The 20,633-nt window shown below is 40.1% G+C and overlaps 1 protein-coding gene across 6 annotated transcripts in view; it reads left to right on the forward strand.

The window, feature by feature from the left end:
- The first annotated feature begins 488 nt into the window (after positions 1 to 488).
- The window catches only part of CCNT2 (cyclin T2), a 24,256-nt gene continuing 4,111 nt past the window's right edge, over positions 489 to 20,633 (forward strand). The window contains exons 1-7 of one of the 6 annotated variants that reach the window (XM_052792323.1): positions 489 to 704; positions 1,579 to 1,660; positions 9,493 to 9,621; positions 10,715 to 10,775; positions 11,893 to 11,955; positions 18,419 to 18,464; positions 19,803 to 19,966. In XM_052792323.1, the coding sequence (XP_052648283.1) occupies positions 499 to 704; positions 1,579 to 1,660; positions 9,493 to 9,621; positions 10,715 to 10,775; positions 11,893 to 11,955; positions 18,419 to 18,464; positions 19,803 to 19,966 (751 nt within the window). In that variant the 5' untranslated portion in view covers positions 489 to 498. The other 5 variants (XM_052792320.1, XM_052792319.1, XM_052792322.1 and 2 more) reach the window with 5 other exon arrangements.

Genomic DNA, 20,633 nt, shown 5'->3' on the forward strand with positions numbered 1-20,633 from the left:
AGGCGGGAAACCGCTCCTCTGAGGAGAAGGGAGGGGGGTGGCGGCGCGAGAGACATCTCACGCAACCCCACCCGCCGCGCGCGACGGAAGGGCTTATCCCCGCCCCGTCACCGGCCCGCCGCGCCGCAGCCAATCAGCGCCGGCGGCCAGCCAGTGAAGAGGGGCCGCGGAGGCCGCCGCTTCCGTATTCCAGAAGCCCTTCTAGGAGGCGGCGGCGCAGTCGCTGCTGCCCACGTCACGTGTCGCGGGAGCGATGGCCGCCCGCTGCCGCCCGGCGGGCCACGTGACCCCCCCTCCCATCCCCGCGCGGGCGCTCTTGCTGCGCCGCCGCCAGACTCTATGGTCGGGGGCACATAGGAAGGAGGCGGGCGGCGCGCCGGGCCGCCAGTTCTCGCGAGAGGCGCCGTGGAGGGCGGGGAGGGGGGAGGGGCGGGGCCGGGCGCGGCGCTGCTGCCGCCGCCGGCGGGCGGGGCCGCGGAGGGAGGGGGAGGAAGTGTCATGGCGGCGGCGGCGGCGGCGGGCTCAGGCGCGGGCTCCTCGGCGCGGGGCGGCGGCGGCTCCTCGACGGCGTCGCGCTGGTTCTTCAGCCGCGAGCAGCTGGAGAACACGCCCTCGCGGCGCTGCGGCGTGGAGGCCGACAAGGAGCTCTCGTACCGGCAGCAGGCGGCCAACCTCATTCAAGATATGGGCCAGCGCCTCAACGTGTATCCGAGCGGGGCCTGAGGGGGTGGAGGGGCCGGGCGGGAGAGGGCGGCGGGCCGGGCTGAGGGAGAGGCGAGGGGCCGGGGCGGGCGGCGGGCCGGCTGTGGCGGGGCGGCGGGAGCGCCTCCACACACACACACACACCCCCCCCCCTCCCGCCTCAGCCCTGTGAGGGAACCCTCCCCGGGACTCTTCCCGCTCCCTCGGCAGCCGGCGAACGGCGCTCTCGTGGGATGGAGCTGTGTCCCTGAGGCACAGAATGGGAGGAGGAGCCTGGCGGAGCCCCCGCTCGGCGTCCGTCCTTTGTCGGCGTGTGAGGGAGGCACGGGTGGCGGGCGCTCGGGCTGCGCGGCCAGGCGCCTCGCGTCCGCCACCCGGCCTCTCGGTAGCTGCGGGTTCAGACACTCCTAAAGTCGGTCCCTGCTGCTTGCAGACTCGTTTTCCGTCAGACGGGCGTCTCCTCGTTAGCCGTTTTTTAATCTGATTTAAAAAAAAAAAAAAAACCAAAACGAGAAATGGGAGTAAGACGAAAGCCTCAAATCCCCTCCTGAAATAGTTGAATCGGAACAAAACAAAAGCACTTGAGACGGTATTTCGGTGTATGTCGCCCATTGAGGAGTTTTCGTTCAGCGGGTGAGATGTGGCTGGTCCGGTGTAGGAATCTCCACATTGTCTGCGAAACAGATAGGAAAGATATGTGTCAATGTCGGTTAGGTATGCGTTAATAGCAGTTAAGTTCTGAAGTGTCACGTCCTTCATTCGTTTTCGGCCGAAGACAGTGTGTTGAAAGCAATGATTGATGTAGAAAGCGCGTTGCTTTCAGTTCTTGTAAACAATTTTCTTAATATGTAGTGTTTCCTTAATTTAGTCTTCCAGATCTCAGCTTACGATAAACACTGCAATTGTTTACATGCACAGGTTTTATATGCATCATTCCTTCACAAAATTTAATCGAAATGTAAGTATGATTTTATATGCGGTAATAATATGCCCATAATTTTGGCAGTCTGACAAGTGTTACATTGCTCTGCTGGATTGTAAAGTTTGGTGCGTTTATAGGAATTCTAGCTTTTTATCAGTGGTTTAGAAGCAATAACGATGCTTCTTTTCAAGTTTGAATTATTTTAACTAGTGGCAATTAGATGTTTATCTTCTGCCATCGAAATAAAAAAAAAATAGGCACCATCAGCAAACACATTTCAGATGTGTGAAGAATGCATTTAGATGTTTTGAATCTGGCTAGTGCTTATGTGCTGTAGTTTGAAAGGCTGATGTGTAGGAACACACATTTTTTCTTAATGAATTCAGTGGTAGTGCTAGCATGGTGTGTCTGACAATTATAATATGGTTATGTGTGCATCCGTATGGATTATGTATCTGTTCTCGAAAAACAGTGTAAATTCATTTAACTAGTCTAGTCTTAAACAGTATGATGATAAGTTGTATTAGATAAGAAAAATCTCTAAATCTGATGAGAAAACGCCAGCTCTACTGTTTTTACTAATGAACTGAATATGCTGAATCTGAATACAGAATGTGTTACGAAGAACTGAATTCTTCAGTAAAAATACTACCTGTACTTGAGGGATTTTGTAACAGGTATGGAACCTGAGATACCAACTTGAAAATTTCAAGACTTTTTTTTTTTTATGTCCAGTATTGGATGCAATAGTTAGAAAAATAATCATGTAATATTCTAGGTAGTCTTGGTTTTTAAAGGGGGGAGGGGGGAAGTACTTTTCATCAGTAGTTTTTACTAACTTTGCAAGAACAGTTAATAACTCTGGTGGTACATCACTAAGTGTTGAGGATGAGTTTTCTCAGATCTTGGCTTTTCATGATAAACAGAGTGAGACTGTGTGACAGATGCTATGGTCTAGACCAGAGCAGACCTTGGTCTGCCAACGGGCAGAATCTTGCAAACCTTGCACCGTCTGAAATGTGGGCAGGTGCACAGTGGGTTACAGTGTTAGCCAACTCTTTCGTCTGGCATGAATTTGTTTGTCATTGTTGGCTGAGCAAATGGACAGTTTATTTGGTGTTTATTCAGCAGGAAATAAGTATTAGTTTGTAGGTACACTTCAGAAGTGTATTTAAGTATTTTTGTGCAAAATCTGAGGTAAATTCAAACTTCCAGCAAGCTTGTTACCAAAACTGCGGTGTTACAGGTCATTATGTAATAAAAGCCAAGTGTCTCAATACAACTGGAGCTAAGTGTGCATAAGCCTGGAAGAAATATATACTGTAGGTTTTGTTTATGTAGTGATAGAGAGCTGTGTATTGAATGGATGGATATACATATACATATACATCAAAATGTACTTCCCTAAAACAGTTTTCTAGTTCTAGAGCAAGAATAGCACACATGAGAATCAAGTTCCAGCAGGCTTTGTGGTGGAATATGCCCTGTGAAGGTGTTCCTGTAATATATCGAGTGAAGGCAGTGAAACAGTTGCTCCGTCTTTCTCCCCTCTGCGTACCTGCCCATGTAGCAGTAACCTGTAGCCAGTGGAAGAGGAGCTGGTGAGGCATCCCAAGTTTTCTGTGGCGGTGGGTGGCTTGTGGACTGGATAAACTAGGCAGAGCTGCTTGCAATGGAGAGGTCACTCTGTAGAGCTGCTGTAGCTGGGGTTTGTGCTATCATCTGCTAGATTACTGTTTGTACTGCCATCTGGTAATCTAGGATAGATTGAGGTAGCAAGAAGCTTTAGCTGCTGTGTTTGGGTTTTCACCAGACAGTGGAAAATGCCAGTCGCTTGGAACTGGAAGCACAGTAGTATTTGGATGTATAGTGCCCTTGTTATGAAAGCTATGCCTTAAGTTATATTTATGAATCTTAAAATTTGCAAGTAAGCTGCTGAACGCCATGGAAACTGCAACTGTTACAGGAGGGGGGAAAGTGTATTCTCAGGTAACACCATACAAATAGAAGTTAAAGGCAAGTGCACTGCAAGTGAGCAGTCAGTAATATTGATTCCTGCTGAATTACTTTCTGTAGTTCTTAATGAGCGTAAGGCCAGACAGCAGCTTTGTGTGTGTACTGATAGGCAAATGCATTTTCTTACTTATTTTCCTATTGGGTAAAAGGGGTGATCTCAAAGTGAATGTGAGTCACTTTTAAAATACTCCCAAACCATCTGGTGGGTTCTCTGTAGAGAAAGCAAAAGCCAAGGACTGTAATAAATACTTAATATCAAATCTCCAGAGTACTTGGCAAGCTAAGAAATGTAACAATATTCATCCACTTCAAAAAGAAACTAACCCTTAGAAATTAAATAGTAAAGTCCTGGAAGCCTTGAAGCGAAGACCTAGCTAAAATTTTCCACAGTATATGGTATATGTTTCTTTGTTGTGTGCATGTAGTGATGTTTATCCATGGCAAGAAGGAATCTAAAGGCTGGGGCTAGAAAATTAGATGGCCATTAGTCAGAATGCCTTATGATCTCCGGCTGAAAAAATGTAGCCTTTGCTTTCTTGCGTTATTGGTAGGTTAATTTTTTTAGCCAAGTAATAAACACTTGCATATTTATTGTCACGTATAATTGCTGGGTTATACAAATACATGTGTATGTCTTACATATAAGTCACATGTACTTAATTGTTAATAAACAGGTCTTCAAGTGGAAGCTCATTTAATGAATAGTTGTTGTCTTAATTCTGTTTTTTTTTTTTCTTCAACGTAAGTTACTGCTAAACAGTTTTACAGGCTTTCAAGATTTTGAGTCAACTGTGAATAGGGAACAGAATTCCCAACAGTATCTTCAATCTGTAGAGCTACAGGGGTGGCATGTACCAGTTAATATAGTCTTGGTTCATTTGGAATGTATTGCATTTATTGCTCTAATGACCAAATATCCCTTTTTTTTGTGAATTTACTGTGGGCTAGCAAGTTGCTTTTGAATTGCTATGAATTATCCACGAAGTACATACTTTTAGTTGCAATGAAGAATGTGTTGGGGGTTTGATGTTGCAATCAAAGCAGGTTAAGACTTTGCAAGGTTGCTATGCCTCAGTAATAGGGTGGAAACTTGCTTTACCAATTCTGATAAGCTGAATTGGATGCCCTGGCTACTAATTTTCCCTAGCCATGCAAATGACATTTCAGGAACTACTATGAATCCCCTCAGCAGTAGTACAAATTATTCTTTTTGTGTTGCTGTTGACCAGGGCATAGTAACTTTGGTTTGCTGAGTATAAAGTTAGTCAGTGCTAATATTGGGGTGGGGAGGGAGCTTGCTGGCTTTTTATAGGAAATGCTAGCCTGACTGTTATACTTCAAAATATCTTGAAAATTAAAATTCTTCTGGAAATACTGTTTCTGTAGTACTTAGTGTGTTTGATATTGTTATATAGCAAATACCTCTTTTAGAGGCTTATTCTTCAGTACACAGTGATTTGAAGAACAGAGAAGGGGGAAAAATCCTTCGTATGCTGGAAATGAGAGGTAAGGCATCCAAATGGTAGCTGTATTTTAAAATGTAATCCTTAGAAACGCCATGTGTAATACCAAACAACCAGTTGAAAATATACTTGATGATGTCAAGGTTTTTTTGTGTGACATGCAGTGGAACTTAGTAACGTGCCTAAAGAAGGCTGCAGGAGGAATTTTTTCTCTGAAGCGCAAGGTAGGTGAGTTGCGTGGAGAGTTTTTTTTGTTTCCCATCCCTCTGTATTCCCTTCCTGTCTCTTGTGCCCTGTCCAAATTGCAGTATTGAACAGTTGACTCTGCAGTTGTGCAAAGTTCTTAAAACTTTCATAATAAGCACCAAGCTTTAGCAAGGCTGTTCTGGACCACTTCAGTTCTGTTTTTAATCTTGCAATTTAACATATTTGCTGATTTTTATGCAATGTGAGCTCCTGGGTATAATAAAAAAAACCTTGCAACTCTTTGTGTTTGCACTTGAAAAACCTCTGTCATAGACTGGGACCACTTAATGTCTTAAGCTATTTTGTATCAGATCTAAAAACATACTAATATTGGCATTAAAAGGGAGAGGGAGTTCTCAGGAAACAATGTGCATGCTGCAGATGTATTCTGAGATTATTCCAAATGCCTTCATTGTAGCAACACTGTTTTTACAATATGTCTTGTACTTTTTAGTGAAAAAGGATTTGTACCACATTTACCAATAAAACTTGCTGTATAACGCTCTTGGACTGTCATAATAAGGCTCTTTATGTTTTGGTTTTTCTGTTTCAGTGGGACTTGGTTTCTGAGATTCTCAGCTAGTACAAAAATGGGATTTAATTTCATAAATCACGTGTATTCTTCTGAAGATATTTTTTGAAGTCTTAAAGAATATTTTGGGTGCATGGTAGATAACTTCTTTATTTTGTTTTATGTCAAATGAAGATGTTTATATATAGGAAACTTGCAGCTTTGTCAAGTCTGTCTTTAATTTTGCTTTTTTGTTCTACTTTGCTTTTTCTGTCATTTTTGAGAATTGGAAATGAATGAAAGTTTTTGAGTAACTTTGCCAGTTACACGCTTAGCAGGGTGTGTCATCTTCACTGAAGACTGTATGCATGCCAAGTCTGAAATTTTATTAGGATGTCTATTTTCCTGAATAAATACCAAGGGAGACAAAAATACTGACCTACTCTAAACTGGGAATGAGAACCAACACCAAGACCTGAAATTCTTTGGCTGGAAGCCAACACTTCTGTTTTAAGGACATAGATAATTGGGGTGTACGTAGATGTCTGATGCACCAGAGTTGAATGCCAGTTAATCAGTTTGACTTAAATCAGCCTCCAGAACTGTGGTTTATGTAAGGTCTTGGAGGTCAGGAATTGTATGGAGAGTTCTCGGCTAGAACTGATCTGTTTTGGTAAGTTAGAAAATATCCTGAAGTCAGCCTGATGAAGAAGGTGCTTTTTTGGAATGAAATAAAACTTCAGTGCAGTCAAACATCGAATAATAGTGAGTGAGAGTGTTCTGATTATGTAATTGTGCAGTTATTGGTGACTTGGTTTGAAGAACGGCTCTGTGAAATGTAAATATTTTCACTCATGGTAATTGTTGGAAGTTGATTTTTTCAGAACGGTAAACTGTGAAAATTCCATGTATGTGTAACTATACCCACAATCTGTGTAGGAAGAGGCCTTGTGTTAGGATATATTTGGATTGAACTTGTACACAAAGCTAGAAAAACTGTAAGGCCTGAATGCAGGTGCTTGGGGATAAGTGTGTGATGCTTGGTGGGGGTGGTAAGGCTAGAGAAAGGGGGAGAACAGCAGGGAGCAACACTTCATTGCTCACAGTGCAGTTGCTTTTGTTCTTCTTCAGCCCAGCAGTAAGGCACTGCTACAGGTTACTGACCCAACAGCTGTTTGGTTTGTTTTAAATTAAAAAAATAAAAATTGTGTGATCCTGGGGAGATGGAAAGGATCTTCTACTTACTTTCTATTAAAGCTTCTTCCCATCATCCATTCTATTTCTGATTCCATACACTTCATGACTTAACTTTCCTTCCTCAGTGACTTCACTATGTTGAGTCTTAGTTTTCAGTCCATCATGGTCTACCTCATTGTATCCTTTTTCCTGAGTAAAAAAAAAAATAAAATTGAACCAGTTCTAGTCTCTCTGGTGTGCTCATTAATACCTCCTCATTTCTGTCCAATGTCGTCTTGTCAAACTTGTTTCTTCATAACTCTGTGGATTCTTCAACATTCCTGATTTCCTTTCTTCTCTGTTGTTCATGTTTCTCTGGCTTCCTGGCCCTGTCTGCTAATCTGGCTTTTCCCAAAAGCTCAGGATTATATCTGAGAATGTAATCCTTCCTCTTAGGCTGCCCCTGATGTACAAGGTGCTACCCTTAGACACCTTTCTCAGTTACGCCTACCCTAAATCCTTGAAGCACGCTGGGGAGACGTTACCACAGGGATTATATGGGTGAAACAAGTGTAGACGAGAGAGGTTTGCCTGGGTTTGTGCATTACTGGACAGGAGCACAGTTTGTCTGCTCTGTAGAATATCTTTATATGGCATGCGTATGTTGGGTTATACACGTGCATGCTACTGTATATCTGGCACTTCAAAGCTGTTGATACTCTAGCTTTCTGAACTCCAGAAAGTCTTTCCTTCACATTTAGTGTTTAAAAGTTTCTCTCCCAGCTTAAGTGAGACATATTTCAAGTAGTACATCCTTAGCAAAGGGAATTTCTTCCAGAATTTCAAATCATTCAAGTGATGTGGGTAGGAACTTCTCAAAAATCATCAGAAGTCTTAAATGACAGTGTTAATACGGCCTTGTTCAGCAACACCTGACTTCAGGTTTTCATTTCATTCATTTGTAAGGCTTGAGCTACAAACTTCTTAAGAAGAAAGTAGTTTCTTTTTTCTCTGTTGTGGAAGAATTTTCTCTCTGTGACTTGTTTTGGGTGGTTTGGGTTTTTTTAGAATACTGGATTTCTTCATGGCATGCTTCTGTGCATCAAAGGGTATCACCTTCCCAGGGTCTCAGTTTTCCTCAAGTCTGCCAACTTACAAGATTTACTTCAGATCCAAGGGGACATTTTGAAGTGATTTAAGGAGACAAAAAGTACTCCCTCAATACACTTGAAAGTTCCTGAAATGTAATGGGTAATCGCTTAAATGTTCAATTCTCATTAGTTCATTGCAGTTTTCCATATATCGTGAATTTTTACACCAAATGTTTCATTCTGGCGTAACAAAGGTCTGCTTGCTGACCAAAAAAAAGGCAAACCTCACTTTAGGGGGGAAGTATAGCTGCTACTCAGTTCATTCAGTCTCATTCTACTTGCACATTGAATGAGAAATCCAATACCTGTGCTGCTTGCACAATGTGTTAATTAAATACTCAACAAACAACTCTTTCAATCTCTGAATAAATGCTTTATACTGGCTTAATTTTAACCAATTTAATCTGCTCATGTCTACATGAAGATTTCTACTGTCATTTTAATTCCTGTCTAACATGGTCAGCTTTTGCATACAAAGAGGACCCTGGTTCTTTTAAGTCTTTTATGGTTAGCCATGCTCTGTATATAGATACATCAGTCATTCTAGCTAATAACTAGGCATCAAAACCCTGCGTCATGGCTAATTCCCAGGTGATACTGAATGAACTGTGAATGGGTGCTTTGCTGCCAGCTTATGACACCTAGAGTTTTATGAAAATTTTCAACTCTAAACATCTTGTAGTCTTTTCTCAGACTCGATGTAACTGCTTTTTTGTGAATCCTTGTGCTTTGTTCACCAAATACTGCTGGGTGTATAGTAAAGTTTCTAAGAGTAAGCTTTTACTTATACAACCTATTTTTATATAACAAGCTGTTTTCCATAAAGTTCTCTGCAAAGTTTCTTGCTCTTCAGGAGAATCAAATGCTAGCAGAAGTTGTGATCGGCTGTTTTGACTTTTACTGAAAAGATGGTGTAATGGCTCACTACTGTGCAAGAAATTGGATGAACTTTCTCATAAAGTATGTTCAACTTGAAACAGCCTGTTCTAGTGCAACTAAATCTTCTGGGCCAAATCTATTCTTTTTATGTTGAACTAGAATTAGTTTGACCTTAGACATCTTAGTCACAAATGTAATTTAGCATTTATGCTACTCTTTCCCTATGCTGCTGAGAGGATTACATCAGTTATAAAATAAAACATGAGTAGTTACTTTTGTTGCCTTGCATGAGTTCAGAACTGTTAAAAAAACCCCACAAACAAATCCAACTTCTTAAACCTTTTCTAATTACCACTTTAGACTCTCCATAAAGATTCAAGTCCTACTTGTAAAAAGTTAAAAAATACATATGTTTTTCTTCTTCAGATAATATCTCCTACGGCATTGTTTTTGGCTGCAAAAGTGGAAGAACAGCCACGGAAACTTGAACATGTTATTAAAGTAGCACATGCCTGTCTTCATCCTCAAGAGCCACAACTGGATACAAAGAGTGATGTAGGTGGAAGTCATGGTTTTAAAGATAATCAGATGACACTTCATCTAATGATCTGTTATGTTGTCTTGACTGGATTATTGCTGTCTGCAAACTAGAAAAAACTTTTGTTTTTACACCATTTAAGTCTTTTGTATTACTTAATGTAACTTATTAAAGACTGAAATATTTGCGTTACGAAACTTAGAGAGATTGCTTCGTCTTGAACTTGCATTATTTTTAAGACTTCTACATGTATAGTGAAAGACTAGGCTAGATGTTAAATAAGAGGTTTCATGCATGATTCCACAAGTCACACAGTTTGCACAGAGAGGAGTTCAGGACACTGTGTTCCTCTCTCAGCCAGAGGCTCACTGCACTGTTGTCTACATTCTGTTTTAAAGGATGCGATACAGTTGTCAGCCGCTGCCTTCTGCGATACATTGGTCTTCCTTTCATTTGCCAAAGCTTGTACAGCTTCCGCTTTATAGTTCACATTTTCTTTCCTGAGATGAGTCTTCCTGAAACCAAACATATGAGGAAGCGTGGTGGAAATGCACCAGAGTTGTTCTGCTTGAAGGTCAGGCTGAGCTAGTTATACCCTGCTGGACCTCAGCTGACGTATTTTGAGCACCTTTGTTATGCTCCCAGGTCTTGGAATGTCAGGTGGAGGTATATATATATATGGGCGTTTGAGCCCACAAGCTTAAGCTAGCTTAACGCAGGCCAACTGAGTATTTCCAGCTGTATTTTAAAGTACTTGTAAAATGGATTATCTGCCTAGAGATAGTTGAGTTGATTTGTACTGGCAAGCCTTTGTAATTCTTACGGCACCCCCCACTTCTCCTAAAAATCTTTTGCTGGAATAGATTATATGAGATCCAAACTAAGTAAATCTTACTGTGAAAGATGGTTAGGCTGGTATAACTGCATTTGCAGTAATGCTTATACTGGTAAAGTATTACGTAGTGAAGTGCTCTGAGTCATCAGTCCTAACTGGCTTGGGTGGTGGTCTTAACTTGTGTTGCTGGTACCAGTATTCAAATAGGAAGTGTATGATAAAAAATTTTGAGAAATAGATAGCTACGTCTTGACCTGTTTGCTTATTTGTTTCAGGCATACCTTCAGCAAGCCCAAGAGCTGGTTATACTTGAAACAATAATGCTTCAAACTTTAGGTATGTCTTTCTAAATATCTCCTGTGCAGCCAACTTACCACGAAGAAGTAATGGAACGCAAGTAACTGGAATTTTGATGTGCTGTTGGTACACTAGTATTTTACTATTTTTGTGTACAGCTTCTGACCTATGAATTTAGTTTTGTATTAGCAGTTCTGTTGTGTTCACTTTGGAGGAAGAAAAGGCATATCTGTACTTGTGAAATAGATGTTTCTGACGGTTTGATGGGGTAGAAATGTGTACCCTTCCAAACAGATTTTACTCCAAAGTAGTAACTACGTTGATATTTCTTCATATAAGGTAACGTGTTATACTAGGTTAGCTGTGTATGTGTTCTGAAGCAATTGGGAAGAGCTTTATACGAAGTGCTTTTCCCCATTTTGCCTTTCAATTAAAGAACATTAGGTAATTGAGCAGGGTTATTACCTCTGAACATGACAAGCTGTAGTGTAACCATTCAATGGATTCGGGTAATTCCAAAATTTGAAATGGATGTTCTGATAAGAAACTCTTCTGACTTTAAAGTAACATAAACAGAGACAATTACAGCTGGCAGGCCTGAGAACACTGACTTACTGAGATATTCTTCAGCATCAACTTGAGTATATTTTTTTTTAAAAAAAAGGTAACAATCATGACCTAATTCTTAAATAGTGTCATAAACAAAGAAAGGTTCTTAAGTCACTGACCTACAAATGACTTAATTTGTAATTTCATAGATGCAACATGTTTAAGTCCCAGAAATTAATGAATAAAGCGTGTGTGTGCACATGTATTTCAGTGTGTCTGTAATACAGCTTTTACTGACTTATTAATGTGCTAGAAACTGTTCAGATATGTTCAACTTTAAAAACACAGTAACTTCCCAGGTTTTATATATATATAGGATTTGAGATTACTGAAGGAGTGTTTTACTAATTGATCTTGAAGTAGCTATGCTATCTACTATTCAAAAGTATGAAAAGGTGCAGAATAAAAGGCAGTTAAATAGTGTTACTTGGTCTGCAGTGCAAAGGTTTAGCAAGCATTTGAGGTCTGTGGGGAAACAAAAGGGGTTTGGTGTTTTTATTTTACAGATGCAAATGTGTAATTCTAAAATGTATTCATAACTCTTCAGGTTTTGAGATTACCATTGAACATCCACACACAGATGTTGTGAAATGTACGCAATTAGTGAGAGGTCAGTGACTTTTAACTGCTTCTGTAAGTCCTTTTTTACCTTTCTAGTAAAATTTGAAGGTGATGTTATTTGCCTAATATCAGCTTCTTCACCAACTATGTTATCCAAAGAGTTTGTTTAAAGCTAATTACTAAAAGCCTGATCTTAACCTTGAGAGTTTGATAAAGAGTCCAGTTCTCTGTCCTTCATTTTGTTTGCTTTCTTATTAGCATTGATTTTAATAATGTCTGTTCCATGTTTTCTCAAATGACAGAAGCAGTTAGTGGTTGAAAACTGAATAGCCAGCTACATATCATTCTGGGTTGATTATTTTCACTCTGAAGTAGTTTTACCAAGTGAAGTTTAGTCTGCATGTTGCTTGATGGCTAATGCTAGCCTTCTGTCTTAGCAAATCTTTTTCGGTAATGAACTGAGGGATAAAGAGAGTGCATAGCAGGTCTGCTATCACGTGCAAATACTTCAAGATGTGACTAATTGTTTTTCTGGAGCAGGGTGTACTTGTTTTGGATGGTAGCGCAAAACCCCAAACCTTTTGTTAAACAGTCATATCCTCTAACTTGTATGCAGCTCAATGTGACTCTGGCTAGAAACCTGTTTTGTTCTTTAGTATTTTTGCTGAATTTTGGCACACCTTCTTTAATTCTTAAATTGGTTTCCTTTGGAGCTTTAAAAAAAGAAAAAAATCCTCTCATAAGATGGAGGATGAAAAAATTAGTGACTGGTTGTAAAAGCACCGAAAATAAGTTTTTCACTTTGGTTATGTTCTTAATTAAAAAGTGTTTGGAAATTATTAGACCATGGTTGTTAGTCTGTAGTCTTTAGCTGGTTTTGCAGTGAAAAACGCAAAGTTAAGTGCTTAAAAGTTTTTGGGGGTTTTTTTTCTATAAAATATAGGAAAGTTAGGTACAACTTAATCATGTTAACTAGATCTGTTTTGCAGTAACTAGAATTAAAGTTGTTCTTTGCAGGAAAAAGTATCGCTCTCATTTTAAAGTAGCTTACTGGTGTAGTGTTTTCAGAGTTTGATTCTGAGTAGGACTGGTGCTGTAAGTTATTTGCATATAAAGTAGCTTTATTGCTATTCTTGCTGTAAGATAATGATTCTTTGCTTTCTGTCCAGATTTGGTTGTGACTCAATGCATAAGTCTGATTGCACCTAAAGTCTCAATAGTCAGCATCAGCAGGTCTGTAGGGTTTTGCTTTGGGTTTTCTTAGCTGTTGGTCAATATAACTGTGAGCACGTGTTTCCCTGTTTTGTGTGAGCCCCTGCAGTTTTGCTCAGTATTTGGGGCTGTGGGGAGGGGTGGCAGGCAGTATTGTAAGCTGCATCAGGATTTCCACATTAACAAGTGTTTCTGACTTGAGCCTACAAGAAGAAAAGCATACTGCTACACAAACTTAATTTCCTTTAGTCAAGGGTAGATACTACTTCAAGACAGTTCAGCTTTTTCCTTTGTGTTTTGTATGCTACTTTTGTGTATTGACAAAATTCATACATGGAAGGTACATGGTAATTTTTAAATTTGACATTTTAAAGCTAGTATTTAATGTCAGCCCAGTTATAACAAAACACTTAAAATTCTAAAATTATACCAAGTTTTGAAATCTGAAGACTCCACTGAGGGCTGAAAATCCATGTACTTCAAGGACTGGTGCAAAGTGAATGCAATACATCTGATGCTTGAAAACCTACTCACTGGAGTAGGTGTGCTTCTCAGTATGTATGTATGCAAATGAAATTCTTGTCAGCATATGCCCCTCCTAGGGGTGGTATAGGCTGTGAACACAAGACTTAATTACCTCATATTAAAAAAATAAATAAATAAACAACAACCCCCCAACAAATTAATCCATAAATTTAAAAACATTGAGCGTGAAATCTGTAGTCATGCATGAAAGTCAAGCAAGTAAAGAAGAGTTGCTGTGGAACATTAGTCTTATGTATTGAGTGAATAAAGAGATGGGCTTGTGGGCCCAGTGATATATCTTCAAAGATGCAGTGGCATGATTTTAGTTCTCTATCTCTTAGCATTTATTTATTGGACAGGGTGTTGTTTTAATGTGAACAGGTGCAACACTTAGATATCAAGTTCTGAAGCTTTCAAATACATCCAAGACTTGTCAGTGTTAAATCTTCAGTGCTAAAGGTATTGACTGAGAATTTAAAGAAATGCAAGGTTGCTTCATCTGGTTCTGGTAACATGTCTGCTTGGACAAAAAGCACTATTTCAGAAGGCAGAGAGACCTTTATTTATTAAAGGTGATTAAGTTATCCAAGACTTATGATTAAAGCCTCCAACTGTATGTTTGGGGCGAGAAGGAAGGGAGGAATATAATGTGACTGAGTAAGTATCAAAAGAGAGGCAACAAAGTTAGCTGAGGTATGCAAGTGTACTTAAGGTTTTGGCTTAGCATGTGTGCACTGAATTGCCATGTGGTGAGAAGATGCCCTTTTGCTGGCTAAACTTAAGTGGCTAAGAGGATGGCTGATTCTCTGTATCACTTTGTTGTCTTGTATCCAGGGTAATGTGCTTTATGCTGTCACTGTTACCTGTATTAATCTGTAAGCTACCCCCTTTAAAAGCAAAATTAAAAAAAAAAAAAACAAACAAAAACCACTAAACAAAAAAAAAACCCAAACAAAAACCAGGTTCTACTGATGATGCTCAAAAGATTCAGCCAAGTCCATTGTCAGAAGACTGTCTAGCCTCATAGTGGCATACCAGAATCAATTGCTGGAAGCCGAAGATGAACTAGTAAGTGGGAATTGGTGAAAATAAACATAATTGCTTCAACATACAACTGAAGAAAAAGTTGAATTCTTCATCTCTAAGGTTGAAAGCCTTTCTGAAGGTAGTATTAGACAACACAGCTTATGGTAGATAAGGGGTGACTGGATGGATACATAATGACTCATGATGATCAGGCATAAGGTATCTAATTATTCCTTCTGGTTTTCAGATATTCAGGGGTTGATGAAATTGTTCCATCTTTACAGTTTGGTCAGTATAGTAGACAAGGAAAATGGTGTGGGCTCAGTCTTTTTTCTGCACCATTCTTCCTCAGTGTCAAGAGACTGAGAAGAGGAGACAGGACCATCATTCCTTAGGATCCCACAGGTCCTCTAAGGAATTTGAAGGCAGTGGATCTGTGAAGGCCTGTCAGCAAGCTTCAGTGCCCATTCCAAGGATGCTCCGATACTGAAGAGAGAAGAAAAGAAAAAAGAAAGAAAAATAATCAAAAAAACCCAACACCAAAACACCAAAACGTGTTCTGGTGTCAAACTACCTTTCTGGCTTGAACGCTAGCTGAATGATCAGCAGTGAAACTGCCCTAGCGCCAAGACCGTGACATGGTCCTCTTAAGTTCTGGTGCAAAATCAGTCTGTTCCCAGCCTGCTCTGGTGGAACTTGGAAGGGGAGGAATCTGTATCCTCATCTCCATCTTGGGAAGTCTTCAGTCCTTCCTTTTTCTGTGTTGGTACACAACCTTCTTTTGGAACTGAAGATTGGATCCCAAGGATTTCTAGGATTGTTCTCGCTACTCTGCAGGTTACCAGGTATCTTGAACACCCATGTTCCTTAATAATCTTTTGTGGAAATTGCACTGTCAAATTCTTCAAACGTACCATAGTATCTGTGTGCACAGGTGCCATTGGTTAGATCAGGCTGATAAAGTCAGCAGAAGAGGAGATGAAAATGAATCAGCTTTTTCAGAGGGTATTCTCATGGGAAAATTTAAATCTTAGTACACTATGTGGTGTGGAAAGATCTTAAAACACCAGCTGCACTCCAGCACGGCTACAGGCGGCCTTCACATTCTGAACTTTCACCTCAGGCTTTTACAGGCCTGTTCCAAAGGTTTAAATACTTTCAAGAAAGTAAAGCCACCAGGACTGCTCAGACCCGAATGCCTACACCATGGCCTCCTCCAGCCCTTTCCAGATACAATGGGCATCTACCAACATACCTCCATTCAGAGCCTGTGGCTTTTTCCTTTTGCCCAGGAGGACTTAAGCTTTCTCTCTTCCGAAGTTGACTGGCTTACCTGCAGTCTCCTCTTTCTGGGGAAAGTTCGCATATGTTGTCAGGGTCCTAGGCCTGGCCAGCTACCACCCTCTTAAGGGTGACTTGGCAGTCACGTTTTCATGATTATCTCAAGATCCAAGATAACCTAGTGTTGAAGAAAAGACTCACATATCTTGGAATTGCAACCGGATGAATTGTGTGGCTATGCCCAATAAAAAGCATTTTGGTTTCCAGTTGGGAATTTCTTGGAGATAGTAGCTTTTTGGAAGGTGTGTCGGACAGCAAGTCCTGTTTCAAAAATCTTGATTACTACTTTAGTAATCCCCTGCCTTATGGTTGCTTCTGCAGCAGTGAGACAGGGTGGGTGTTTTAAATCACTCCTGAATGATAAAATATAAAATTGATAATTAATGGCTGGTGTCACAGTCATCAGTCCTGCAACTTGTGAGTTATAACAGAGAAGCTCTGCTGGCTTGTTTTAGCCTCTGCTTCAAGATTATTTTAATTTGGAGATGCACTTTCCACTATTACAAAGGAAATAACACACCACAATGTAGGAACAAAAATTCATTAGCTTTAACTTTTGTGATGAATTCTACTAAACCAAAGCTGTCCTAAATGTAAGAGAAGAGTTTGGGATGGTTGTTTTCAGTTGTGCCTTGTGTTACCACAGGCTTTAGTTGTGAGCTGAAATTTCTTGCTGGTTTTGGCAATGATGATTATTTAGCTGTAAATAAGTTGAAACAGTGTCATGCTGCTTGTAGTATAGGTAAGGTATTTAGCACATTAATTTTTGATTGAGGCTAAAATGTGTGTTTCAAGATGTGATTCTTTTCTTCCAGGTATGTGTTTTGATTTACTCAACTTTCAAGCTGATGTTAAATAGAAGTTTTCTGGCATCTGCTTTTCTTCCTTGTTCAAAAGGGATATTTCAGTGAGAGTAGAGATGCTTCTTGGTCCGGTCCCTTAATTCAAACATGTTGTAACTTTACAGAATATAGAAATCATTGAAGATCCATTAAACATTGCTTTGATGAAAAACGAAGAGCAAGACATCAATTTCAGTCTTATTCAACCATTCTGTATTTTCATCTGTTTTGTTATGATAGTCTCGTTTCACTTTTTCTTTTTTTTTTGGTAATACTGCCTGATGTTTTTTTGACGGGAGGGAGAGGAAAAGGTTGAACTCCGTGGTTATCTGGCATGCAGTTACCATTACAGTATAACACTGCCACATTGTCAGTTCACCTTTTGATTATTATGGATTAGTAGAATTTGTGTGTAGGAACGGATCCTGTTACCTTGCTACTTCCACATTCTTGGATTATGGCACTGCCCAGTTGTGTAGCATAAAGACAAATCTGATTTATAGTCCTTGGCAATCATTAGAAGTCAAGTTAAATCACATGCTTAATGTGCTTTTTAAAATTACATTTTAAAAGCCACTGCAGTCTTTCTCAAACTTTGTGGAAAGATGATTATTAAAATAAAAGTTTTAACAATATTCCCTTTGACATAAAATTGAACAATACACTTTCTGCAGGTAGCACTGATTTCAAGTGATAGTGTCAAAGTAAGAATTCAATGAAGGCTGCATTCAATCTTCAGTTAAAGCCATTGTGCCCAGCTATTCCATTATATGCATGTTACAGTAAGTTCTCTTACTTGAGCGAGGAGCGTTGGGGTTTCCCTGGTAGGGGTCAGTGCTAGATGGCTGTAACAGCCTAAGGCGTTAGCTTTTCATTTCTGGCACGTTGCAGTCTTCTGTGGGGTTTTTTTCCTGACTGTAACTAAAACAAAGTTGTTTATTTCCTATCGAAGCTTTGCCATAGGTTTAACAAATGTGGAACAAATTGTTATGAGTACGGTGCGCTTTAATTAGAGGGAGCAGAAAACTCGTTTAATTTTTTTTACCATCTGGCTTGGGAGCTTGCTGTGTCGTAGGGCTTTGGGAGAGAGATGTGGCTGGTTTTGGGGAGGTGCTGGGGGGTGGGAGGTGTGTTCTCCAACTGTCCTGCCATGCTCCTCTCCCAGAGCAGAACTTGCACTGCTATGAATTGGCTTTTACCGACTGCCTTACTGCAGTCCACGGCTATGGTAGGGATCACCTGTAAGTGAGGGTGGGGAAGCAGGTATTCCTAGAAGAGAGCGCGCTCGTGTGTGAGGCGTTGGCGGGGTAGATAAGCAAAGGGAAACTGTTGTGTGGGTTGTACAGGGGGAGGGTCAGTGAATGGAATGGTCCATCTCCAGTTACTGAATGTAACGGCCTCTTCTGTATCTCAGAAAAGATTATTTTAAAGGCTAGTTAGCTAAATTCAGGTCAGTTCTGTGGAAATAACAAGTGGTGCTTTTGGAAGGTAAAAGTGCTTTAATTTTGGAATGAACCCGACAAGTTAGTGCAGATCTTTAATCTCTCCGTTTTTCTTTTCTTACAGCAAGCAAGGATTTGGCACAGACATCCTATTTCATGGCTACCAACAGGTTGTTATCCTGAACCTCTTTGTTGCACTGTTGTAGCACACTATAGCTTCCTTTACTGCAGGGCCCCCTACATGTGTCTTACCCTTGTTGCAACAGGAGACTGGGCCATCTACAGTGGTGGTACCTTCCTGTCTGCAGTGCGGTGTATTGTACAAGGGCCTGATGGCACAAAGGGGTTAAATGCACAATGAGAAGTGTAGTGGTGCTTTCTGATGACATTTTCTCGATTGTGAGTGCATAAGTCTAAAATTGGTAGCCTGAATAGCAGCTAAAGATTACAAAGAGCTAAACTTAACCTAGAAATTCGAGCATCTTGGTAAGTACAAAACTATTTTTAGTTTACACTTGTAGTTAATGGCAGTTTTCTCTTAACTTTAAATATATTGATCCAATCTTAACTTATAAAATTGTAGTGGGCCTAAGATCTTTTCAACTAGCTGATTTTTCTTTTTGGATGGACTAGTAGCGGTCCGATGTTCTTCCGTTTAGAAGCAGCTTTTTAATCTTAATATATAGTTTTAAAACTTAAGTACTTACATAAATTTAAAGTTCTAGGATTCCAAATGGGAATTGTGTATACATAGTCTGTTGTAGAAAGGTGGAATTTGAGAGCAGACTTCAGTCTTGATTTCTTGATTATGTCAGCTTACTTCTTGCAAAACAACTTTGAGCTTTATTTAAGAGGATTACATTACATGTAGATAGTTTTTTAAGCAGTATCTGCTGGTTATTAGAACTCTTCAAATAAATATTTCTTGGTGGTTCCTTGATGGGCAAGGTTCTATATTTGAAACAGCTGTTAAGAAAAGTTATGATAAAGCAGTGAAACTGAACCAATGTCTTTGTGCTGCTGCCAGCTGGAAGCTGAAGGCAAGTTCGCAAATACCACAAATCCAGGCCCAGTGAAAGCTAAGCCCACAAGTAATTCACTTGGCTTCTGTGGAACTATTGGGTACCTTCTTCTAATTGTCTCATTCAGAGACTGCATAATCAGCTGTATGGTTTTTTACTGTAGAATTTTAATTGACCATTTTATACGTCTTTCTTTTTAGTACTTAAGTACAGTAGAATAACTGGTAAATTTATTTACTGTTCGTTGCACTTTTTATAGCAAAAGCAAATTAAACTTTTCCACCAGATAAATGCCCTGCCCTTTGTTTTCTTAAGGCAGTAAGATATCTTACGAACTTAAATCAGAAGAATGTTCCTTGACCTAATGTTTAACTGCTGTTGCTTGACGTGTTATCTTATTCTGTATGTTAATGGTTGATTTGTTTGGGTTTTCTGTTTTACATGTTTGCTTTCCTTTGGTTCCTCATTACGAAATTTGTGCAACAGTCTTCATCTTACTACATTCTGTCTTCAGTACAAGCCTACAGTGATAGCATGTGTGTGCATTCACTTGGCCTGCAAGTGGTCCAACTGGGAGATTCCAGTATCAACTGATGGAAAACACTGGTGGGAATATGTAGACCCTTCAGTTACTCTAGAATTGCTAGATGGTAAGTAATACTGCCTTTTCACATCTTGAAATTCAAGCGTTTATTAATGTAAAAATAGAAGCATAGTATATTAAGAGCATGGCTTTAAGCCTAAAATAAGTCTCACTGACTTCACATACTGGATCCGCAGGTGAAAGGTATAGGAGAGGGGAGAACTTTGGAAGACAAACTTAGTTTTGAGACCCTTTTTATGTCATCCTGTGGGCTGGGGCATCCACTAACCTTTTGCAAGTGTAGGTTAGAATCTTGCTTTAAAGTGCTTTCCAGAACCAGGAAAGAGATGGAGACCTACCAGTGCAAATCTGTGCAGTCCTGATCATTTTACGTACATCACTGGTCCAAGTTTATGGCTTCACTGTCACTGAAACAAATTTTCTTAAGGCTATACATGAAAGTGCCATGTTTATGAAGGTAGTTCTGTGTTAACAATTTGTTGTATGATACTTCAAACTCCTGTGAAGCATTTTTTTTCTTGTTAAATGGCTACTTTCCAGAAGAAAGCATATACTTAGAAGACCATATACCTAGAAGTTTACTATCTTTTGAAACAGTACTTAGTTCAGTGGGGTCTGAATTAAAGACCTCCATACGCTACTGTAGTGGAGGTTGCACCTTCTGGGGCTTTCAGATCTATGTATTGGACTTAGCTGTTAGTTCTAGAGTGAAA

The sequence above is a fragment of the Harpia harpyja genome, chromosome 7, assembly GCF_026419915.1.
Source record: "Harpia harpyja isolate bHarHar1 chromosome 7, bHarHar1 primary haplotype, whole genome shotgun sequence".
NCBI lineage: Eukaryota > Metazoa > Chordata > Aves > Accipitriformes > Accipitridae > Harpia > Harpia harpyja.